This window comes from Mesitornis unicolor, unplaced genomic scaffold, assembly GCF_000695765.1.
Source record: "Mesitornis unicolor isolate BGI_N332 unplaced genomic scaffold, ASM69576v1 scaffold3107, whole genome shotgun sequence".
NCBI lineage: Eukaryota > Metazoa > Chordata > Aves > Mesitornithiformes > Mesitornithidae > Mesitornis > Mesitornis unicolor.
The window spans coordinates 352-26,467 of record NW_010196926.1 but is presented as its reverse complement, the minus strand read 5'-3'; the positions used below and the strand labels follow the sequence as shown (position 1 = coordinate 26,467).

The 26,116-nt window shown below is 35.2% G+C and overlaps 2 protein-coding genes across 2 annotated transcripts in view; one reads left to right on the top strand and one right to left on the bottom strand.

The window, feature by feature from the left end:
* TRIM23 (tripartite motif containing 23) overlaps window positions 1-11,134 on the top strand; it is a gene marked incomplete at its 5' end in the record, with an annotated part of 15,550 nt that extends 4,416 nt beyond the window's left edge. The window contains 9 exon segments of the mRNA XM_010188624.1: window positions 1,786-1,907; window positions 2,811-3,089; window positions 3,690-3,872; window positions 4,421-4,636; window positions 5,682-5,816; window positions 8,395-8,524; window positions 8,642-8,752; window positions 10,174-10,298; window positions 10,800-11,134. Of these exon segments, the coding sequence (XP_010186926.1) occupies window positions 1,786-1,907; window positions 2,811-3,089; window positions 3,690-3,872; window positions 4,421-4,636; window positions 5,682-5,816; window positions 8,395-8,524; window positions 8,642-8,752; window positions 10,174-10,298; window positions 10,800-10,979 (1,481 nt within the window).
* A 3,681-nt stretch (window positions 11,135-14,815) lies between these two features.
* On the bottom strand, window positions 14,816-24,002 carry PPWD1 (peptidylprolyl isomerase domain and WD repeat containing 1). The gene is made up of 8 exons (XM_010188623.1): window positions 23,887-24,002; window positions 20,973-21,420; window positions 20,210-20,400; window positions 19,518-19,707; window positions 17,977-18,158; window positions 16,962-17,043; window positions 16,217-16,399; window positions 14,816-15,177 (listed from the first exon to the last, which is right to left on the bottom strand). Exons 1-8 carry the CDS (start codon window positions 23,937-23,939, stop codon window positions 15,034-15,036), a joined length of 1,473 nt encoding a protein of 490 aa, XP_010186925.1. The 5' UTR covers window positions 23,940-24,002; the 3' UTR covers window positions 14,816-15,033.
* Between the last annotated feature and the right edge of the window lie 2,114 nt (window positions 24,003-26,116).

Genomic DNA, 26,116 nt, shown 5'->3' with positions numbered 1-26,116 from the left:
ACTCTTTCGACTTTGTTCAGACATTTAGACAAAAGTTGCTTCTTTATTCCTTGCATTATTTGTAATCCTTTTTTGCGGACAAGTGTCATGCTTTTGAAAGCAGCATTTGTGTTGTTGGCTGAAATTGGTCTTGGTATCTTCACTCTGTCACTATCCCATTCCTGACTGACACACTTCCTACTTTGTAATGGACACAGACATCCCTTGTAGGCACGAGAATGAGATCACTAGACTCTTTCACATTTGTGACCAAAGTGGGATTTGAGCTAAAGTCCAAGAGATTAAACAGATGTATTTACACAACTTATCTTTTAGTGTTTTGAAATATAAAGTAAACACTTCATCAGATGTATTGAAAATGTCTGTGTTGAGTATGTAGTAATTTGATAGTAGATTTAGTGTAAAAAGGAGCAAGGTGGCTTTTTCTCAAATATGTAAACATTATGGTATATACCAGTGAAATGAGACACGACTTTCTGTATGGTAATGCATGTTTTATATGATGCTTACTCGTTATAAATTCTGGTTTAGTAGATTAGTAACTTAAATGTAAGCGTTGCCTCATTTTCTATCTGTGTCCAAGATCTACAGTGCACTGACAAAGTATAACATGTCCATGTCCAACATGTAAATCTCAGGATTTACAATAAAAAGCTAAAGAAAGAGTGTAAAAGCCGTATAACTTTGCTTCTCCTGAGAGCTTGAAGTTATGAACTAGAAAACAAACACAGAAGAGCTACAGATGTGTCTTTTCTGATTTTTTCCTCTTACATATCAATAAATCAGTTCTGCTTTGAGTTTTCTGCCTGGACTTTCTCTTCATGCTAGATGTGGAAAAGAACTAACTTGATTAAAATCAAATATGAGAATGTAAACTGAGGAGAGTATTTCTTAGTTTGTGGTTTGTTTGTTTTGTTTTTTTTTTGTTGTTCTCTTTTTTTAAATAAACATGTTAAAAACTTTGAAAGAAAATGCCTTTGTAAGAAATTGAACAGCTGCATTGTCTCTCAGCCTTATCCAGTGTTTGATTAAAGGCTAATTTGCTATAATCTGTTTTGTTAGTAGGTTTATCTTTTTGGCATGTGTACATCCATATATGCTCTGCTATTAATGGCTATCTGTATTAGTGGCTAACCTGGAGATACAAGGGCCATGTTACTATCAACAATCATTATATTGGTATGTTGCTTTTATATTGTAGTAACTGAAGGTGGGGTGCACAGTCAGTTTGCTATGGGACAGTGCTGTTACAAACACTGTAGAGGAGAACCACCTAGCCACTTTTCTGTTCTTTGCTTTCTGGGAGTTAGTGTCTAGAAATCTGTCTAGGTACAGCGTCAGCAAATCCAGACTACATTTACAAACAGGTTTGACGTAACTTAGATTCTAAAATTGGATATTATGCTCTATACTTCTTCAACTTGTAAAAAGAGGTGACTTTTCCTTGCTCTGTTACAAAAAGCACTGTGATGCTGCTAGGAGTGCTAGAGCTAAATATAACTAAGCTCTGAAGTCAGAATATATCAAGGCAGATGACTGTGTTGGTGCTAAATGTAATTGTGGAGGACCAGAACATAAAGTCTATAAACTTCTTCAAGACCTGTGGGAAACAAAAGTTGAAATACTTCTTTTGTGCACAATTTATTTTGTGGAGTGCACTGAGCTTAGATGTTTTCTTAATATTTGTCAGTATCTCAGCTGTGGTTTGTGGAACTTCTTATGGTCATATTTGCTTGAGATTTTTATTCCTCTCCTCCCCTTCATGTAACTCTTCCTCAAAAACAGGAGATTCTGGTGTCTGGGGCTTGAAAAAGAATTTTGCTTTGTTGGAACTCTTGGAACGATTGCAGAATGGACCTGCTGGGCAGTGTGGGACAGCAGAAGACACCATTGGTCTATCTGGAGAGGTACTGAGTTTAAAAAAAAAAGCAAAAATTTTGTTACTTTTACTTAAAGTTCTCTGTAGATAGGAGGAAAAAAAGAAGTTCTTTGTCAAATGTAATTCCCGTATTAATGCTGTTGTTTTCTTTCAGTATCTAGTACTAAAGCTTCAATTAATTGCTTCATAATTTAATGCTAATCTGTACTGACTAAAAGAGAAGAAAAAAAGGTATTGCCAAGCATCCATATGGTTTTCCCCTTTTATGGGCTTTTAAGATTTTTAGAAAGCGTTACTCATATGGATGTTTTAGTTAAAGTGATGTAAGGACAGTTTTCTAACAATTCTTCTTCCTGAAGACTTCAACTCTGCTTCCGAAGTAGTTGCCTTTTATTGTAATTTGATATCACTACGTCATGTGATGGTGCTTCAGTATCAAAACCAGTTGCTTTAATCATTTCAGCCTTAGCAACTGGTATGCAGAAAGTATCACTCAGTGCCGTTCTAGGAGTAGATAACTGTCCTAAGTGCATATTTCTGTGTTCATGTTTTGTCTGTTACTTTTAAATTCTTTGTTCTGTAATGGCTGCTTTGGAGGAAATGACTGGAGCCTGAATTATTTTAGCCTCCAAACATTTGCAACGTCCACTGAAGTCTGGATTTGTAAGATCACAGAACAGTTCTAGAATAACTTATTGGAGTTGACTGTAAAAGAAGCTGACTTTTATTTTTAAAAAATAATTTGGAACTTAAATTCAAGTTTTCAAAGTAGTCCGAATATTTATTACTGTGTAACTTTTAAAGAAAGTCTGTTTACAAGATTATAGTGGTGGTGGGTCTTTTGATTTTTCTCAGTTCCTGGGATTAAATGTTAACAACTTCAGTTTTGTCTCTTTCTTTGTTTGGTTTTTGTTGTTGTTGTTGTTGTTAGAGTATAATTCGTTGCGATGAAGATGAAGCCCATGTTGCATCAGTATATTGCACTGTTTGTGCCACTCACCTGTGTGCAGACTGTTCCCAGCTTACTCATTCTACAAAGACACTAGCGAAACACAGACGTGTACCTCTTGCTGATAAACCTCATGAGAAGACCATGTGCTCCCAACACCAAGTGCATGCTATTGAGTTTGTTTGTTTAGAAGAGGGCTGTCAGGCGAGTCCTCTTATGTGTTGTGTCTGCAAAGAATACGGGAAACATCAAGGTCATAAGGTACTGCTAGTAATCCATTTCTAGTCATGCCATAGGTTTGCTTGTGTAATTATTTATTTAATAAAGTAGAAAAGACTGTCAAGAAAGAAATGTAGGTTCTTGATATGTCATTATAGAATAACTTCGTACTGCTCTTTCATTTTCCCTTCATTTCAGGTAACTGCTGTGGTAAAATTACAAGACAATATTTCTAAGACTACAAGAAGTTATTTATATATAAAGATGGACAATCCTTTTATCTGATGCTTTTCTGAACTTCTCACAGCTTTCAGTCATCAGTTCTGAAAGCTGTTTTCATCATCCAAACACTAGGTTCACCGAACCTGGTGCAATCTAACCACCTTTCTTTTTTTATAATTGATTATGGTAAACAGGCAAATTTGTATGTTTACTTGTATAATTGCTACCTGCCTATCTTAACATAATCTGTCACTCTTGGTTTCATTTCAAATTGCAATATGTTTTTAAATTATTGTTTGCCTTTCCGGTATATATGTATACATACACTTATACATACATATATAGTAAATATGTAGTTAAATAGAAAAGATGATTAAGGAAGATATTTATGATTGATCTTTGATATGTTCAAATTAATAGCATTCTGTCTTGGAACCAGAAGCAAACCAGATTCGTGCATCAATTTTAGACATGGCCCACTGTATAAGAACTTTCACAGAAGAAATCTCAGATTATTCCAGAAAATTGGTTGGAATTGTTCAGCATATAGAAGGAGGAGAACAAATAGTTGAAGATGGAGTTGGAATGGCCCATACTGAACATGTATGCTTTTTTTTTTTCCCCTGCATGCACAGAGTATTTCCATTTTTGTAATAACCAAAATAAGGGATTTCTTTGAAAATTATACATAAGTTTTATAGGACAATACCTTAATTTCTTATCTCTATCAAGTCAGTATTGAGGTTTAAACCAGCAGGTACAAGGGAAGTTGTAGTCCGTTTTGATGCTTTTAGGCTACATGAAAATAATGAGACATTTTTTAGGGAAAGCTGTATAACTGCTAGTACAGTATTGCAGTACTGTGACAGATTGCATCTGTTCTCAGGTGCTGTGGTACTATTGAGGCTTTTTTCCCTGGTCATTTTTAGTGAGGTGTGTATACATACTAATAAGCTACTTGATTATTGGAGTAACTTCTTGGAGGATCTTGATCTTAGGGCTGACAAGACTGTCTGTATAACTGGGACTTGAACTGTGGTGTAGCCAAGCAGATGTGAACATAGGTTAGAAGCTGGAATAAAATGAAAATTGTACTTCTGGAATCAACTGGTATCCTTAATCCCCTGAATCTCCTAACTGCAACACTGTAGGTACCTGGGACTGCAGAGAACGCTCGCTCGTGTGTCCGAGCCTATTTTTCTGATCTTCATGAAACACTTTGTCGTCAGGAGGAAATGGCTCTTAGTGTTGTTGATGCTCACGTGAGAGAGAAGTTGATTTGGCTTAGGCAACAGCAAGAAGACATGACCATTCTCTTGTCACAGGTTTCCACAGCTTGCCTTCATTGTGAGAAGACTTTACAACAGGTAGGTTGGCAAGTGAGCTGTAACATATGGCAAGATAGGTAGAACTGCAAATTAAGTTTAGACTACAGACTAAAAGGTTAGACAGTACTCTGCATTTTTATTTCCTTTATGATGTTAAAACAACATGAGATTGAATTGTTAATTACTAGGGGCTGTTAAACAAGGATAATTAGTACAAAAGCATCAAGTCCTGCAGTTGCTGGAAATCCTGTGGCATGATTCTCTTGTCTGATTAATTGTGAGGTTATTTGTGAGGTTTTTTTGTGAGGTTAGTAGAAAGGAAAGATGATGCTGAAGCAAAAAACCCACTAGATTTATGGGAAGGATTTTACAGTTGCAATTACTGGTATACGTGTTTGAAGATATTTGTCAAAAAATGCTTTAGGACTAAATAACTTTTGGTAGCACTTATAACACAGGTAATTCAACATATTAAATATGTGAAGGAAGTGGCTACATGAGCGTATCTAGTTGGTTCATTATTCACTTCATTTAGTGTTAACAAGAATAATGTATATAGTGAACAATAAACTGAGTGTTATTTAATAATGTGTTGTTTGTACTTAAAAAAAATAAATATTTAGAGCAAGTGTCTGGTTTCTTAGTCAGGTATACTTTTAACTATGCATATGTTCCCATCATTAATGATTGCATATTAATCTCTTTGTGTTAAGTGTCTTGCTGTATGCTGCACGGCAGCTGCTCTATTCCAGCTGCTGGAATAATATGTGAATGATATACATATCTTTATATATTATATTACTGTCTCTTATATTCTTATTCCTACAGGACTAAGAGAGGTCAAAGAAAAAGCTTTTTAAAACTGCAGAACTGTTTAGTATCTATTAGTATTAAGGAAGAATGACAGGGTCTTCACATTTGTATTGCAATTTTAAATAAGTCTACTTTGTAACTGTGAGTTTCTTTAACTAGAGTATTTCTACTGAAAATGCTTTATTTCCAGACATCATATTTACTTTGTGTTTTGGTATTTTAAATAAGTTAGTAAAGGAACGGCATGCTTTTGTTTTCTTTGTCTGTTTAGGATGACTGCAGAGTAGTGTTGGCCAAACAGGAAATTACAAGATTGCTAGAGACATTACAGAAACAGCAACAGCAGTTTACAGAACTTGCAGATCATGTTCAGCTGGACGCTAGCATACCTGTCACTTTTACAAAGGTATTCTTAATTTCATAAAAGTACAGCTATCCATTTTAGTAAGTCTCAAATGTAATTTAAAAGAAAGCAGAAATAATATGTGCTCATTATGATGCTGTATTTGTTGCAGTAAATTTAGGCAGTTCACTATCAGTTAGAGCCACAGTGTCTTGTCATATAATGAGCAGTATCTGGTCTTTGAGCAACAAAATCACTGTGCTGTTATAGTGTGAGAAACATTTGTTTGACATTGACTACATAAGTAGTTGTGTTTGAGCGCTAGCTGCTTTCTTTTAAATATGCAAGATGGTATTTTTGAGTTCTAGAGACACAGTTCTTTGGAAACATCCCTGATTTGTTGTATATTCAACTCACTAAGAATGTGCCCTTTGTTTTTCTATGTATTTTTGGCTTTTTCATGAAGATAGCATAATTTCTGCAGAATGTTGTTTATTTTATTTCCTGAAAACTTCATAGCTATTTTTAAACGCAATAATGCTATTATATTATTTTAATATAAAATGAAAGTTATATTTCTTTCAGTTTGTTAAGTGATTGTGCTATAGTTGCTTTGTATTCACTGATAGTTTAGACGCAGTTTATCTTCTAAGTAGGTGTTTTTATTGCTTTAATAACATTTGAATACCACCTGTTCTTTGAAAGAGATTAAATTAATTGGGGTTTGATAGTGATGATACTTTTCACATAGGAGAGTAAGTCTGAAACTCTAAAGAACAAGAAATACTTTGATTTATGGGAGTTTTGTTTGTTCTGAGTGGGTGAAAGAGGTATAGGATCTGTTGTTGCTGAGATGAAACAGGATTTAACTTGCTGTGGAAGCTTTTACTGTAAGGAAATCAGCACTTACATGGGAATTCTATCTCAGTCCTTGTTGATGGCAGAAATTAAATTTCTTCCAAATAATTTGTTTTGTAACTTCAGTGTATTTGAATTTCCATTTAATAATTACTTTGTCAGATCAATAAAGGCAGCATTTTCACTTCTGCCCCTCCCTTCCCTATTCAGCAGAGACCAGAGTTAGTAGGGTCAGGGAAACCTGCAACTTGAAACTTCTGCAAAATTTATCCATGAATGGAGCAGCATTCATATTTCATGTATGATGAATTGCATTCTGTGTATTCAGGGCTGATTGATGCTACCATCTTACAAGGCTGAGTCAGAGAGGTATTTTGTGTGTCTGGTTTTGCCTTTAGGAGCTGTTAATCTGACTCAGAAAACTTTGCAGATTTCTGAGCATTTGGAAAGAGAATGGTTGCTGCCAGCAAAGCTGTAGTAGGAGATCTGAAATCTGTTTTTCTCCTGTGACAAATTGGTATTTTTATGAAATCTTCTGTATTGGTTATTCTGGCAGTATGCTACTTCGTTCATGGCAGAGGGGAGAATGGAGTTGCATGTCATGATGACATATAACCAGCTATATAAGGAATCCTATATCTGCCTGTCTGTCTATCTCAAGTCACATGACATAGGTATTTATAGGTCGTGGTGTGTGTTGGTCTTGTACTAGGAGAGGTTGTGCCTTGAGGGTAGGACGGAATTGCATGTCATGATGACATACAAACAGCTATATAATGGATCCTATATCTATCTCAGGTCACATGACATGGATGTTTATAGATCTGGTCACACTGGTTTGTGTTGAACTTGTACCAGGAGAGGTTGTAGCATTTTTGCACTCAATAAATGGCATTTTTAATGCAAGAATAAATGAAAAGCTGCGTGGGTAGACACAGGTTTTGTGTATTTCTTGCCCAGCACAGTGCTGTTTGGATTTGTCTAGAAAACAAATGTATTGCCATATAGTTCTGGTGGCTGAAACTCTGGTTTTTCATCAAGGTACCATTTCTAAGGACTTCAAAATATGTTCAAGGCATACATAGCAATCTTAGCCTGTGTTGGTTTTTTTACAATTTATGGTTTGCTGCTGCTTTATATTAGTAATACCACTTGATTGCATTGTTAACATCAGCATGTTCAACACCCATGGTAGCTTGGTCTAAACTACAGGTAGGAAGTTGATTCTCTTTCCTTGCTTCCAAGCAAGACTTGGTATATTTTTCTTCACTGTGTCAGATTACTGCTTAATGCTAATAATGTTGCTGTTGCAATGCGGTAAAGGATTGGATGTGGCTTGATGTGAAAAGGTGTAGTTATAGAGCCTCCAACAAGGAAGTGGGAGCATTAATAATGTGACAAAACATAGTGGAAAAGCTACACAAGCAACAGTTTTCTCTGGTCAGAGAATTCTAATTGCTGTGAACGCTTCCTCATGTGGTTTGAGCCAAAAATGATGACAGAATTTGGAATTTTGCTTACAGGGCATACAAGCAGGAGATAGGCTGTCTTTCTAAAAGGTATGTGATACCTTAGGCAGAAGTTACAGGTTTGTTACAAGAGATTATTGGATATTTGAGTTTATATTATTGCTGGAGGTAATTGATGATTGTGCCTTGTATTTTTGGAGTGCATGCATTCAATCACTTTACAAATAGTGACAAAATAATTATCTTAAACATAACAGTTTTCTAATTTGAATTTTCTAATCTTGATCTTGTTTTCTCTATGCTGTTTCTTCCAGGACAACAGGGTACATATTGGGCCAAAAATGGAAATTCGGGTTGTTACTCTAGGATTAGATGGAGCTGGCAAAACAACTATTTTGTTTAAGTTAAAACAAGATGAATTCATGCAGCCAATTCCAACTATAGGTTAGTAGCAATGATTTAAATGTAATGTTTTTTCTGGATGTGTGACTGATATATAAAATTTGATTATTTTATGTTCATACAGAACAAGACCATAAAGCTTCAATATTTGTATTCCAGGTTTTAATGTTGAAACAGTAGAATACAAGAATCTGAAGTTTACTATTTGGGATGTAGGAGGGAAACACAAATTGAGGCCCTTGTGGAAGCATTATTATCTCAATACACAAGGTGAGACTAATACAACTGTTAAACTGTATTTTATCTTGTAACTTGTATTTCAGAGCCAAAAAGATTTTTAATAGAAATAATTGATAACTGTAGAACATTGTTCGTCTAATGCAAAGTGCAGCTGCTAGATTTATGGGCTAAGAAATTTTAACCCAGTTGGTCATAGTGTCTGCTGCATGATAAAGGTGCATTCTCCATAAATAGATCAGACAGTTCATGGAGCCAGACAAAATTAGAATCCATTAAACTGGTTCTAGATGACAACAGACAAGGTGCAGTGTTCCAAAGTTTACATAATGAGAAATAGTACTTGCCAGGTATGAAATTTAAATAGCGCTTGAAATGAAAATAGTCTTCAGGAACCTTTAGTTGGCAACTTAAAAAATACTACAAAATTCTGTAACTTCTGGCTTGGTATTGCAGTGTAGTATCTAGTCATAGACTAAATTACTGATACTGAAAACATTGATCTAAATGGTGCTGACTTAGAAATTAATGCTGTTCTGAAATGCTCCGTAGTTGTTTTCCAATTTAGAAAGGGGTTCCTCTTCATTAATTCATTCAAGAATTATCTCAAATACTAGGAATGACAAATACCAGTTTATGTGCTCCACTTCATGCAGCAGCCTTCGTTGCTAACTTTAACATTTTAAATTGTTCCTATTTTCAAACTTTTAAAAACTGTATTTTAATACTTCTGTTGTCGTCTTAAAATTTACTGTGTAAACACCAATAGCATGGAATCATGTCTGCCTTGAAGAATTGTATGTTGGAGAAAAAGTCAAAGCAGTTAACCTGGTACATACCTGCAGTAAGTTTTGTTTAGTTTTGATGTTAAGGTGTTTTTCATTTCAAGACCCATGAGTTTAAATGTTGCCCTCTAGCTCTGCTTTGCTGACTCTCCAGTCTTTCTGGCATCTTGATTTACTCTCTGTAGTAGACAGTAAAATCATCTGCTGTTGTGTTGAGTCTATGGCAGTTCTCCTTGGATTGTGTAGTCTGCAGCTGAAGGAATCTGTGCTGATTTATCTGAACTCAAAGATTTTACAGCCAGTTAAGGGAAACTGGAACAGTCACATGAGAGTTGTTTGAGTATAAGTGAATCAAGAAATGGTTTAAACTGAGATACTTAATCCACACATAGTAAATCTGTTTTTTAGACATAAGTAGTTAAAATATCACAGCCTTTATGTAAGACTAGGCAAAAACCTTCAAACTGTTTTAGGATGAATTATAGATTTTTGTCAAAAGTATAGAAGTATGTAAGTGTTTCTCGGTTCTGGATTTGAAATTGAAGTTGTGTGCTGCTGAAAAGCTTCACATAGAAGACTGCTAGGAAAAAAGAATCGTATAAGTTGAAGGCTAATTTTAGAGAGTTTATATTTGAATGTATATAAAGCATTTCTTTCTTTCTTTCATAGCGGTGGTGTTTGTGGTTGATAGCAGTCACAGAGACAGGGTCAGTGAAGCACACAGTGAACTTGCAAAATTATTAACAGAGAAGGAATTGTGGGACGCCTTGCTCTTGATCTTTGCTAATAAACAGGTACTTGTGATTTTCTTTCACTCTGTTACTCTTTTCCTCAGTTTATGTACCAAATTCTAAGGTAATGTGGAAAAGATGTTTACATGCTTATAAAAGAAGTTATGCTAGAAGTTTAGTAGATTCAACAATGAGTTTTTGTTTTTTGGTAACAAGTAGTAAATATGTAACTTTTATTTAGCTTTTGTGTTTGGAAAGCTTTCATGTGATCTGTAGCTTCAATCTAAACCATTGGTTAAAAGTAAAATGCTTCAAACATAATAGGTAATGTGGAAAAGATGTTTACATGCTTATAAAAGAAGTTATGCTAGAAGTTTAGTAGATTCAACAATGAGTTTTTGTTTTTTGGTAACAAGTAGTAAATATGTAACTTTTATTTAGCTTTTGTGTTTGGAAAGCTTTCATGTGATCTGTAGCTTCAATCTAAACCATTGGTTAAAAGTAAAATGCTTCAAACATAATATGGAAAAATAATTTGAGTCTTTGTATCTGATTCTGTTACAGGATGTAGCAGGTGCACTTTCAGTGGAAGAAATCACAGAACTGCTCAGTCTCCACAAACTCTGCTGTGGCCGTAGCTGGTATATTCAGGCTTGTGATGCCCGAAGTGGTACAGGACTTTATGAAGGATTGGACTGGCTTTCAAGGCAGTTAGTAGCTGCTGGTGTCCTGGATGTGGCTTAATTTTACAGCAGCTGCAGTTTAAGGTTGTAGTTTACTGTTTTGATACGTTTGCACGATTTAGGATGTTGTAGCCAGGTCTGCTGTCTGAAAAGGGGTTTTTATTTAATTTGGTGGTTACAGAAAAATACAAGCCTTTCTCCTAGATGGGATAATTGGTTCAGTAAACTTGTGCCATTATAGTGTTTTTGAAATTTTGAAATTTGACACATTTAGAAGTAATGGAATGGGCTTGTTACAAGGGTGCCTTGAAATTCTTTTTTGTGAAATTAGGCTGTTACAATTTACAGTTTTTCCCTGATAATATATGTGTTAGAGATCATCTAATAGTTATAACAAGATTACAGTAGTTAATGGGTGTCAGAAAAATTTTGAGTGAGTTAGAAATACTTTCAAAATCCATCTCAAGTTGTTAGAATAGCCAGCTCTATTAGTCAGAAATAAATGGTGCTACTCTTCAATATCTAAAGAATGCATAAAGGTGGCATTGAAAATTATGTGCAAATACACCACAAAATGTTTCACCCATTATTTATTAGCGTCCCTGTTTGTTACTGGAAGGCAGCATAACTGGGCAAAGGGAACTTTTCATAACTGAAAATAGGGAACAGTGTTGCAGGGCTTGGGGGCTCTGGCATTGTTTAGCTTGTTGTTTTCTGACTAGGGGGAGAGGTTAGTTGGGGTTTTTTGATAACTGTGCACATGCTAAATTATTTATGCACAGCTTACAGTGATATTGAGTTGAAAGTGTTTTGTGCATGCTTGAGGACATAATCTGCCTTTGGAGATTAAGCTTACTCCTCAAGAAGTCAAATAGAGTTTAAAAAAAACCACCCAAAAACCTTCCTGAAGAAGTAGTGCTGTACTCTTACGTAGAAGTCATACTTCCAGATTAAGGTAGTGGCCTTAAAATATTAAACACCACCATGTAAAAGCAGTGTACACTGATTGTAGCTCTGACTTAGAAGAGCAGATGGTAAAATGTTATATAAACACTCCATAATTAGATTTTCAATTCCTACTGTATCTTTTACATGGAACTGCCACCAATGCCTCTGCTCTCAAAGATTAGTCATTCACAAACCCGTAACATATGGGTGTAGCACTTTTTAAATATAGAGAAGGTTGCAGCGACTTAGTGATGTCTATTTTTCTGCTGCATGTGCAGCAATGATAACAATACTATCTGTCTGATATGCACACCAAAATCTTCTGGCCTCCTTTTTAAGAGCACAGCCATTGCCAATAGAAGCTGTGCCATGGAGCTCTTCATGTTAGTAGAAGAGCTATGAAGAGCATGGCCAGTGGACCAAAACTCCCTGTCATCACTTTTCTTACTGGAGTAGAGGTGAATTGGGACAATCAGACAGTGGCAGTGAGCTGTCTTGTTTCACAGATGGGTAGGTGTTTTTGCCACACTGGAAAGTGTGTCTACCTGTAAGAGCTCTGAACTTTACCTGGTGAAGAAAATGTATCCCATTATCTGTGGCTATGGCTTTTATTGTAATATTATCAATTTTATGTTTTCCTACTACATAGCTTAGAAAAAGCCAAGAATGTATAAATAAATAATTTAGTATGTTTGCACTTTTCTTCAAGAGAAATGACATATATTTGTAGTTTTCTCTTGTTACTTGTATTTCATGTAAAATGCGTTAAATGCAGCTTCAGTTTCAGCAAGTCTAATGACTTAATAGTAGCTGAAGGAACACTAAGCTTTAAAGTAGTTAAATGTTTGTGAAATGGGCTTCAATGCCTACATATGTACATAGGTACTGAGAAGGGGTGTTTACTCTTTCTTCAGAAAACCTGATAAATCTGGAAGTAGTTTACAATGGACTGAAAGGTGTTTTCTTGTAACTACCGAACTAAAAATTGCTCATGCTTCCCAGCCTGTAACTTCTTGCAAAATACGATTGGCTGCTCTGACTTGAGCATCTGTTCACCCTGCACTGCAGAGCAGTTGTGGACGTAGTTAGGACAGACTGTCCCTTCATAGCTCTTCTAAAAATATGAAGAAGTTCTGCTAAGCTTGGTAGATACCTTTTTCTGGTATATTTTAAACAGGCAAGACATGCTTTCTTTAGAAAAATCCAGAGTCTGTAACATTATCTTAGCTGGCCTATGCTTTAGTTATACGTGCCTCTCAGTATAGTTCTCCTTCTACTTTAAAATGTTCAAGGTGACCCATTTGGACTTTTTGTAACATTTCAGTTAAGGACAGAGGAAAAACACTCACTCATGCATATTTTTGAATACAAAAGGATTGCTTGTGACACATGGAATGCTATCATTAAAGTGTTTTTAAAATGGAGTTTATGATGACTTGAAGTAACTGTGAAAGTGTTGCATTTGTCTGTGAGCTCTTCAGTGTAAACAGGTACACTAAGAGGTTTACTTGTGTTATAAATTACTACATATAAACTGCTTCAGTTATAAATTTAAGCTTGTTTCACCTGTTTTACTGAACTTTAGTGTACTGACTTATGCAGTATGTAATTGGAATGTTTCCTCAACTAGAACTCACTCAAGCATTACTAACTATGAGGATTATTTGAAAAGACTTTTCATAGCTTTTGACTTAATTGTGAAATTGAGTAAATACAATATCCAGTGACTGTGTTGTAGCTTTCTTTAAAGAATCTCTGCTCAAAAACCAGTATGTCTAGGCTATCTGAGTAATAGTTTTACCATTACATATGATCTGACTGTATGCTACCTTCATATTGATTGTGGACTATGTGGTACATCAGCATTTTATTCTGAGATAATTATTGTTTGAAATTGTTGGAGTAGGTGTGGATGTTAAGTGGAGATTTCTTGAGAGAAAGGGCTCTTATAGTGGAAAGAATTAATAAGCTGCTTCAACTTGAATTTCCCAGAAAATTAATTCTTTTCAATAAAAGTATGTAAAACTTTATTAAAATTCTTTCTTAAACTTGCCTCTGTTCTTTAAGGTAATTTCAGAATAGAACTGTGCTACATTTAACTTACTGTACAATGTTTCTTATTTATCCCTGAAGATTTCCCTTTAATTCAGTGAAGAATTCCTCTTCCTACAGAGGCTGCTGAGGAACTGAATTTGATTAGCATACATCACATCTTGTTTCATGAAGTTGCCAGGACTGTACAACTCCTGAGTAAACATAAACTGTAAAAGTTAATTTTACTCATTTTAGAGTAGCCTTCCTCTTCAACTTCATAATGCAACCATATCTAGTCCCAGGTTCACAGCAGCTTGAGAAGTTGTCTGAGCTTCAGTGAGGACTGCATCACAAACACTTGACATAAGCTTAGTTGAGGTGATTGCCATTATTTACTTTAAACTAAGTATTTCAGTAGAAATAGTAATGTTTTTAGGTCTTTGGGTAAAAATGAAGCCATAAACAGGCTAAAATAATAAGGAAGCAAACACTGATAGAAAAAAGCATTATTGGCAATGGCAAACAAGTTGCACAGGCCTTATGCACTGGCCTTACAAGAGTTGATGGTGGTTTCTGGACACAGAAGATATCACAGACATTTTTAAATGACAGAGGTAGATTGCATACCTTGTCATAGCAAATATTATTGCAACTTAATCTAATTTTTGATGCGTGTACATACAACTGAAGGGCTGACTCATAGTTTAGGATTTCTGACCACCTCCTTTGTCAAAGATTTCAATACTGTGAAAGGGACTAATTAGACACAAAACATGAAAACAAGCATGAAAGTGACAAACTATACAATGAGTCTATTTTATAAAGACTAACACATGACATGACACTAAGACATGGTATAGTTTTTTTAATCTTCAGTTTTGCATAGAAAAAATGCAAGAAAGACAGTAGACTTAGTAAGAAACATGCAAGTGTTTTTACTTTAACATACAAAGTTACCAGAAATAGAGTTAGGGCACTTTAGAGTACATTAAAAATAGTAAAACTGGTGATTGCTGTGTCCTGGCATGTATTATCTAGGAATTATCAAAAACATTTCTGTACTTTCTAGGTCCCTTTTTGGCGTCCACTGTGCTGAGTTTTTTCTGCTTAAGCTAGAACCTTCAGTTTGTAGCTTACTTCACTGTTATATTAATGATGCTGATATCCTCATAGGGTTTGTCAGTTTTGGGATTGACTTTTACATTTGAGATTCTCTGAACAACTTCCATTCCTTTAGTCACACGTCCAAACACGCTGTGCTTGTTGTCCAGCCACGGCTGTTTGAGGGTGCAGGAGAAGAAAGAAAAAGCATATTAAAACAGAAAGCACCATGTAGGTTAGGTACCAAACCAGACTTAGAATAAGTAAACATGGATACATTTCATATGTTCAGACTATGAAACTTAATACTATGTAAATATTAGCATGTAAGTAAATATTTAAGTGCAGCTAATACATATTCATATGCATTTAAGCTCACTTTTAAAGTACTATAGAGGTCAAGTTACAGCAATGCATAGCATTTATTTTAAACTGTATTATGATTTCATAGAGATGCTGCTTCAGTCTCTGTTTCATGGTATTTTCACAGCTGAATTGTAAGCGCCAGTCCAGGCTACTACTTAATTCAAAGTCATATTAATACAGTAAGTCCAATTAGCAATCTGAATATAGACACAGATTTAACTTAATAAGCTTCAAAATTATGGTAGATAGGTGCTTTTAAAGACAGACACATTCTTATAGTGCTCATTTCAAAGTCTTGTGGTTTCTGTAAGTGTTGCCTTTAAGGAGTTGTTTTGTATCTGTTAGATTCACATATCAGACTTTACTTTTTCTGCTCTGAAATTGTGCACAGGTTGCAAGATTTCCTTTAATCCGAATACTGGATTCTTTGTATAGCTATAATTAGGCAATATTAAGGCGTCATCCTGGCATCATATCCAAAAACTTCAAACAATCTAAGCAATAAGCTAGATTTCCATTAACTTTAAACCAGTATATTAACACAAAATACTTTAGTAATATACAATTGCAAACGTGTCTGATTTAATAAGAATTTAATTGACCTTACTCCCAATTATTAAATACAAAAGGTCTCTATCACAACTGACAAAAAATACTTTTCTGTTTCTTAAAAGGACTGTTTCAGTGAAGCCTACAAAGTATACATCATTGTGTGCGGCATTTATTTGCAAAATAACAAGAAAAGATTAATTACATAGTACTGTGTTCTTTTTCCATCAGAAAAAAGAATATATTTTTGCTATCTAGTTAGCATCTCAGGCCTTAAATTGAGCTTTTAATATTACTTACAGTTGGCACTACTGTTATAAAAAACTGTGATCCATTGGTATTTGGTCCTGCATTAGCCATGCTGAGTGTATATGGTCTGTCATGTCGTAAAGTTGAATGAAACTCGTCTTCAAATTCTCCTCCCCAAATACTTTCACCTCCCATTCCTGTACCAGTTGGGTCACCAGTCTGAATCATGAAACCCTGCATAGAAATTAAATGTTACGACATCATTGCACAGAATAAGCAAGCAAATATGTTTTAAGCCAGGTGACCTTTTTTTCAAATTTACTTTAAGCTTTTCAACAAAATGTGATAAAATGCTATGATAAGGGCTGCTTTAAGTGATAGTTGAGTACTTGTAAAAAACCAAGCTTAGTGTTCCTGCTAGTGAAGGACAGAAACCTGACCATTCCTACCTTCTGCATAAACTTAGGCTGTATCAGCGTGACTCAGGTGCAAGAGAATTAAGAAGCCTTACAAGAAATGCCTTCTGACATGAAACAAATTATTAGTTGAAGCAGGATTTCTGAATTGATCTTTCTCTTAATTTTCAGATTTCTTCCACCTTATCAGTTGCAGAACAAGCATTAAAAAACTGATTAACAGCTATTTAGAACCTCAGAGTTGTTCAGACTTTACACGAAAGTCTGAAGCCATTCCAAAAATCCTTTGTGCAAAAGGGAAGTAAAAGGGTTAACAGAGAGAACTGACCACAAATTTACATTATCTAAACCAACAAAAAACCTAGCTTTTTACAAGTTACCTTGATGATACGGTGAAATATGTGTCCGTTGTAATAACCATTTCTGCTGTGCACACAGAAGTTTTCCACTGTTTTGGGGCACCTAAAATCATGTAACAGAAAATACAGGCTACAATAAATATTTGTGTGGTGGCAAGGCCACAAGGATTTCAGCTAAGATTAAGATTCTGTTGAGCAATAAAAGACTAGCAGTCCTACAGGACAGAATTGAGGCTGTGTTGCCTTACCTGTGCTTATGAAAAAACATGAACTTGTTGGAGAAGCATGGACTACAATTAAATGGTTTAAGTTTCAATGTACAGCAATATAATATATACATTTCCTGTTTTAGAACAAAATCTTCACATCTATTACCATCTCAAAAGAAAGGTGCTGATACAGTAACTTAAGGAATTGTCATGCGTAAAACTTTTTCAATTATATGCCTGGTTTTGGATATACACAGCACTAATCATATGCTGGCATAAATTTTATGTTGCTCTTGAAGGAGCTGCAGTAACAAAATGTAGTACAATGGCCAAATTTGCAAGGTGCAAACTGTACTATTCATCTGGCTCACACACACCTACTGCCAAATCTGCTGCTGCTGCCAACATTACAATTCTTTTTCAAGATGGAATCAAACAGCACTGCCTTTTCAATAATATGCAGCTTACACAGAAGAGCATCATGACCTATCCACGTCTGTGGTTTAGAGAAAGAACCAAAGTTAAGAAAGGAATAAAACCCCTGAACAAATAATTAAATAAAAGCTAAAGCAAAAATAAAACCACACAAAAAACCAACAATCAATCTGTGCCTCCAACTGTTATTTAGGCCTATTTTTACCCTACTTTATTTGTGTTTGTCAAGATTCTCATTCCTAGATTGATGTACTGGGAAAATGTCAGGAAACAACAACAATAGAAAAAGGGTAAGAAAATAATTATTTACCCCTTGAAATGTAAGTCATGGATATGGCCACCAAAAAGCACAGATGGAACGAAAAACAACAGAAAAACTACCAAATACATACTCAACAGGAAAAAGCTTGATATGAATATCTCCCATGCTTGTGTGAATGATAGCACTGTCTGACACTCTTTTGGGACCTTCTGCTTGAGTGGCTGCCATGACCTCTTCTTTAGAAGGTTTCTCATTAAATACATCTCTGTCAGAATCTGCGCTCTTTGTATCTTCTGGTTCACGTTTTGTAAACTGAAGAATAAAAGAACGAAAGGTTAACTGCTTGGTTTCCTCTTTTTTTTCTCCTTATCTTACACACTGCTCTGCATCCAAGACATCAGTGTGATTATTCTGCTGAACACCCAACTACATTGGAAATGCTGGGTGAGAATGTAATAGACAGTCAATCCTTGCATTTTGGTGTTGTGCATTACCAGTGTTTCCATAGTTGCAAATTGCAGTACGACTACATGAAAATCCAAGTAACTTTTTATAACGTTATCTTTAGATTTCCTCCTCTCTTCAACAGAAAACCCACAGTAGTTCAGCATCTTCTCTTTAAAAAAAAAAAAAAGTGAAGAACAACAATGTGTTCTGTTATATTCAAACAAAACTGTCAGGTTTCATCACAAAACTTCTAGTTTCACTACAAAGTCAAGCTGAATCCTCTTATTCCAATACTGCATAAATAGAAAACTACAGAAAACCAGCAAATTTAATTTGAAACACAAGGAATCTTAGAAATGTAATTTTTATAGTACTTACAGGAAAACAAAGAATAAATATATGAGTACACGAGCAACTGCTTAAGTGAGTAGTACATTTACATTTAAAATGACAATCACTAATTTTTCTGCATGCATAGTCATGCTTTCAGTAATGTTTCTAGATTTTGCCTAACTTTTCTTCTTCGTTCGTCATATTGTTCAGAGTAGTTTATTCCATTATACACTACACAGTAACCACATGAAGCTTTAGAAACTATATAGTCCTGCTCCAATGGAAAACATGCTTAAATTCAAGGACAAGTAACAGATAGACCTGTGATCACATCCCAAATAAACTGTTAACTACTCTGGAATTGCTTGTCTGTTTGGCTTCTTCATTGCATCTCACCTAAAATCTAAATTGTGAGCAGGAAGATTACTCCTGTCTTAATAAGTTGCCTGTAATGTCCTTGATGCTACAGAGTCCTGATGCTACTCTGAATTATTTTTTATTACATATTTTGTATATACAGTTAATTATTGTTTTTTTATCAGTATAAGATCTAGTTAGGTTTTGAAAATGTTTTTATTTACATTTTCAACTAGAACAAAAGCATATAACTTTCTAAGAGAACTACAGTTTATACAGCCAAAACCATCCAAGTTTATTTAATTGCTTGAGCACTAATGAAAAGAATTAAAACTGTTTCTAGTCCATTTATAGCCAGCTCAAACTAAGTATTCTAGAATATACTTGCAATATAAAGGGACTCCTCTAGAAAAGTTGTGTTCAAATACTAAAAAAAAAAAAAAGCACTAGAAAGACGCAAGGAGAAAAACAAAAACTAGTGCAGAGAAAACATCAATACAAGAATGGAGTTACTTTAACAGAAACCACACATACCATGTAAAATCTATTTTTTTTAAAAGCCGTGCAGATTACTGTTGGATCTGCCTGGATATTCTGAAGAACGGGATTTTCAGACGCCTTCATCTCTATAGTGACTGCAGCACGATGTTTCTTTGCTACTCCTTGGAACAAAGCTAGCTGCATCACTCTGATGTTCTCTTGTTTTCCCAAGATACGAATACACCTGAAGTACAAGACGTAGAAAGGTGTAACTACTGTTAGCTGCTCACAGTCCCAGAATGTCTCCTTTCTGACAGCAAGACTCAAAGCAAAATTCAAACATCCTCTAAACAGTAATTTTTACTAGTTGTTTTTATGATGCTTCTCTATTCAAACTTACTACGTAATTTGATAGTCAGCCTCTTTAGGTGCTAAAGTCCCAACTGCATGATCCACATTTACTTTGTTATCGCATTCAGTTAGCCAGAGGTTAATTCATTAAATATTTTTAACACAAATACACTTGCCATATTTTTTTCTCTGTTTTCATAAGCTTTAAACTGCAACATCTCATTACTAAGCATGAGAGTATCTTATCTACAGTCTAATGTAAGGCTCCCAAGTAACAACCAAAAAAAGATTAGAGACACCCATAGTCTTAGCAAGTTTTAAATATACTATAAATTTTACTGAATCTAGACTTTGAAACAAACATATTCATCTTAATGCATGTCACTGGAACTTACCTGTTAGTCTCTACATTTATGACCTTAATGCCCAGCATTGTTCCATAGAGAACGAAGTGTCCAGTTTCATCAAAAATTATATTAATCAATCTTACTGCATCCACTTTCTCCAGCTCACGCTCAACTGCCATGCGTCGGCCAAACTCCATGTCTGGTAGTTGCTGTCTCATCTGCTGAAGTTCAGTAAACATCTACCAAAAAAAACCCCCACAATAAATTACTACTATATGAACATATTTTTGACTTCTGATCCAGCAAAACACTCACCCACATGCTTAGAAAATACAGAATTCAAGTGAGACTACTCCATTCAAACTTAACTGAAGAATTAAAATAAATACAAATAATACTCTCTTTATTTTAATGACCTGATAGGTATTTTGTAGTACTAGGCTCAAGTAAAGAAAGGTGTGTAGCTGCCTAACAAAGTTTTTGGAAGATGACAAATTTAATTCATTATTATGACATCATTTGAAATGGGCATTTTTCACAATTGCTTTCTAGTAAAAAGAAATCTAGCAGTATGAAAACAGAAGAAAATTCAACAATTCTGTTTCACTACATAACTAACATAAATCAGTAAGAATTAATTGTGGCGCAAAGCAATACAAGAGGCAAGGAAGTGAACATGGAAAACCTTTTGTGCAAGAAAAACAGAGCAGTGAGGCTCAGCTTTAGAAACAGATGAAAACTTAAGTGAATGTGCTGGTAAATAAAGTAAGTAGAGAAAAGCCTCAAAAAAGAGAAGCAAGAAGAAACTCACACTCAGAGATTCATCAAAGACTCTCATGAGCTTCCCCGTCAAAAACCGGAAAATTCTAACTTTTCTGTCAGACCCAAGAGTGGCCATTTTCTTGCCATCAGGTGAAAAACTTATACTGGATGGGTAAGCTTTGCATTTAGCAAATTCATATAGATCAGTGTCTGTTTTATACTCCCAGTTCACATTCTTGGGAAATTTATATTCATGAGGAGTACCAGTCCAGTATTCGATCATTCCAGATTTGTCAGCCGACACTACTACTTTGTAGACAGGGTTCAACCGTATCTGAGTAAGAGAGGATGTATGGAGCTTGTCAAAAACATGAAGTGGCTGGTTATTTCCTCGTCCATCATATATGAATATTTTTCCTGTGCTCTTCTCAGATGTTGCAACAGAAGATATGGCATCTCCAGGGCAATACACCCATTCACACTGGCCAGGGTAGTAGCTGCAACAAAGAGTGGAAGGATTAAAAAAAAAGAAAGAAAAGAAGTAAGGATTTGTTTTACTTAAATAAGAATTGAGTTATGCTATAGACTTGAAATCAAATATCAGAAGGAAATTTTGAGCTATATTTACTAGTCTTGCTACTATCTGTCTTGCTAAAATTCTACAGTGTTATAACCAAGCTTTCTCAAGCAAAACAATTCATTGGATGGCTCAATTTCTGTTGCTCCCATATTGTTTTATAAAGAGGTGACAGAAAGCAAAGGTAGAAGGTGGGTATAAAAGAAGAATAAGGATGGAAATCCAGTTAAATGTCACCAGTGTCATCAATGATTACTAGTCAACTTCTATGACTCAGCAGCATTTCTGTTCCATCTGTTAAGTGATTAATGCTTCAGTGGAAATGATGACAACTGCCCCTTTGCTATATACCTAAAGTTCAAATAGGTCATGCCAAAAAAATAAACCAAACCAAAACAAACACCAAAAGAGATGCAAGTAACATTGAGACAATATCCAATGTGGTCTGAATGCATTTAAAAAGGAACACATCTGCTACTAGCAAAAACGTACTCTACAAATACAACAAGCCAGAGACATGGTCAATAATAAATATTATGTCTGTTTTTAGAAAAAGTTTGTAAGCAAAGAGCTGAGAACCAGAGCTCAGAAACTCAATGACAGATCACAAAGAACTAATAGAGTCTCCATAAGAAACATGTATTTAGTATCCTTTCACAAATCAAACTAACAGATACTGAATGACTGACAAATGATGGACTCTAATAATTTGGGTTTTCTATGCCTGCCAGGTAAAGACTCTCATAAAGAGAAACCTAACCAGAACTTTGTCTCAGGTTCATTAGAAAGTAAAGGGTCAAATAAATACATAACACGATGTCCCATTGATACAAACTTTCTGCAGAAACAGCCACCCTTCTCCAGATCATTGATGGAAGCATAAAGCATGGGAACATGTAGATAGCCACACTGTATATATTAGTTAGAAGTTAAAGGATTTGAAGAATGAGACAAACCTAATCAACCCTGCAAAGTACTAGCATATACCTATCAAAGCAGGCAATACAAGACAATGTGAGCTGAAAAGACCACACAAAATGTATCATTCTACATTAACCACTGCAAGCCTGAGGAAACAGCCATGGGAAAAAACCCTCAGGCAGGTCAACAGAAAATATCTGCTCAATAAATAAATAATGCAGAAGAAAGAGCAACAAACATTGAGTTTGAAAAGGCTCTTCAGGACAATGGTTAAAGAGTTTCATTAAAGAGTTCACTTCAGGTAATACTTAATTAACTCTGAAAAAAATGTATGAGGAGAGGAGGGTCCTGATTACCAAAGTTGAAAAAAAACCTATATAAAGATAAATCAAGGAATATACCATAGAAAAATGTTATAGGTAGCATTCTCGGGGCATCCCTGAAGCAAAATGGATTTAAATTCTTCCTCAGTTTTCCCTGAATTTTCAAATAGAAAACACCCACCTTCTATTGTAACATAAAATTAAGTTTCTCTTAATACTAAATTAATTTTATTTTACCCTATAATTTTACTGATTTTGTAGTGACAATACAGGGCTACTAAGTAGAAAAGCAGAAACAAAAGACTAAGGATTTTTCCCACAGCAGACAGCCAAGAGGGAATCAATTCCTACAGGCTAAGTGCATTATCTGGATGATACTAAAACCATAGCCAGCAAACCAGGTAACAAGCTTTTGCAGAGGAATTTTGAAAAGCTTTTTTTGTTGTTGTTAGCTTATACTTCTATTCAGTTTCACAATTAAGCAGCAAATAGCAGACTACAAGGAATAAGTTTCCTAATTTTAAAAGGCTTGTGGAAACATTCTCGGTACAGCATTTACTGATCCTCCCAACCTCCAAACCCACCCTTGTAACAGTGTGGGGCTTGTTTTCCTCTGGTATTGTTGTAATTCCAGTAACATCGATTCCTACCTCCCCCTGATTCTTTAGATACATACTATATAATTACAAAACTCCTACTACAACAAGGCTAAGGAAAATAATAGCATCCTTTCTAAGAAGGAAATTTCTATCCCTATGACAAGAAGAAAGAAAATACACACAGGTAAAATTCCTTTTCTACTGGAACTATTAGTTGTCTAGAATTTTTAAATTCAGAAACTTCAGAAAATTCAAACAACAGAAAAACAATAGGCCTATCTAAGTATTTTAACAAACACGCTCTCTCTGTGCATAATATTTGACACTGAAGAAAGGCACAGACTTACTTCATTCACGTACTCTTACACAGAGACACAGTTTTTTCTATCCAGTCAGGCAGTCTCCAGCCACCAGATGCATTTCAGACAATGCAACTTACCCAGCTTCATCTGACTGGGTAAAAACCCCAAATTATTGACTTACCTCTTAGCAAAACAATCTCCATTTATAATTCCAAACAAATATTTTCAAGAAGTAACTTACCCAAGTTTCAGCATGTTGATCATATCAAAGTTGACTACATCAAACACCTTCATTGCTTTGTCATCTCCAACTGAACAGAATAACGCTCCCTCTGAACTAACAGCAATACTCTCAACAACACCTATTTAAAAAATTAACATACTATTAAAACACAAGAAAGGGACGTTGCCCCAGTTTGAGCTAAACTGAACTAATTCTCTATGTAGTGATTTTACTTTTCAGTTAAGTATCTTCTAAATGACTGTACTTTCTGAAACCAATGGCATGTTTTTCCAGACAGCGTTCACTTCTACAACTGGTAGAGCTTGATGTTTATAGTTACTGTTAGATACGTTATATAAATATAGCTCTTGCTTATACTGGCACCTATGGAAACCAAGGCCATTGCCACATCATGGGTGCTGTACTGGGGTGTCATAAGTGAGGTGTAACACCTGTGGGGAGGAGCAGACAGGACAGATGACCCAAAACTGACCAACAAGGTATTCCACCCCACATACATCATACTCAGTATAAAGCTGAGGGGTCACAAGGGTCAAGCCCTTCTTCTTTATATTTCTTCATCTTCTTTTTATTCAAGGTCAGGCTTGATGGGGCTCTAAGCAACCTGATCTAGTAACACTGTCCCTGCTCACTGCAGGATGGTTGCACCAGATGATCTTCAAAGGTCTTTTCCAACCCAATACATTCTACGATTCTATGATTTCACCATGATCAATGTCTGAGCAGAACCCTGCTAGTTCGTCTTCCTCTGATCCTGATCCATGCATTCCTGAATCCTGCGCCCACCTGCTGCTGGGTCCAATCTGGGACTTTTCCAGTGCCCTGCTCCATAGAGCCTCTGGTGACATAATCGTCATTGGGAGGGGGTAGGGAGAAGACTTGATACTGATTTTGTATATATTTCATTATTTTCCTATTTACATTATTATTCTGTAGTATTATTGTTGTTATTGTTTCATTAAACCTGTTAGTTTTATTTTCCAACCCATAAAGTCTCTCTCCCTTATTCTCTTTGCTCTTCCCCTTCTGGGGACAGGAGAGGGGTTAATAGAGAGCGTCTGTCCAGCATTTAGTGGCCAGTCCAGTCCTAAACCTCAACAGACATCCTTCATTTCAACAATCATAAAGAGGTTTAAACCTGTTTCTCTAACTTTTTGGCTTAAACTACCTAACGTTAATACAAAAATAATCAAAGAATCACAAAACCCCACTTTGTATCCTTTCACTGTTTAGAATCCAGTACATGATAATGAACAACTTACCACATAAATAAATGAGATATTGGTAATTATTTTAATTTAAAATGTTCATTTTAAAAAAATGAGAAAGACATTTTGATAAGGTAGAAAATTATCTGCTCTTCAGCTTGCATCTTTCAAGAGAAAAAGCAGAACTCTCTAGACTGTTACAGTCCTGTTATGAACACAAATAATACTGAAATTTACTCTGCAAGTGAGACTTCCGTAAGTTTTTCACAATACTTATTTTTGCTTGGTAGCCTTTGTTCTCACACTTTGTTCCTATATACAATGAGAAGCTGATAGCTGAGGAACCCATCATAATATTTTTTTCTAACTCTAAGAAAGAAACACTACTTTCACTATTAAATCTTTTTCTTATTGTAACAGTCTGCATATCAAACTTTTTCTCCATCATGCATATGATGATTTCTAAAGGCAATGAGAACCTTGCTTTCTGCTCAGCCTATTTTATGTTTAGCATTGTATAGAAGAGCTGTGAGTACTTACTAACTCAGAAAATTAGGTTAAAATTATAAATTATTAATTTAAATTCAGTTGATAATCATGATAATGACGCAGAATTTACTCTGCAGTTGCAAGAATTCCAGACGAAAATAACCATTGTTTTCCATATCAAAGGAGCAAAAATTTAAAAAAAAAGATTATAAGGGATGAAGGTAAACTTAAAGCAACATAGTTTTAAACTTATCTGGATTTTATGAAACCTGTTATGTACTTTGTCCACATTTTTAAATAGACAGTTTCTTTATATCCTAGACATTCTCCCCCCAAGGGGGGCATAACACAATGCAAAGGATGTAGGGGATCCGTGCAGAAGAAGTCTTTTATTCTCACCCTATCCCTCCTGCAGTTTGGGAGCAAAGCGTAACATAACAGGGGAATGAAGAAAGACAAGTAGATATAATTTAATCCCTGACCGCAGTAAGTGAATCCCAGAAACCCTCTCCCCTTTATTTGCATTCCTG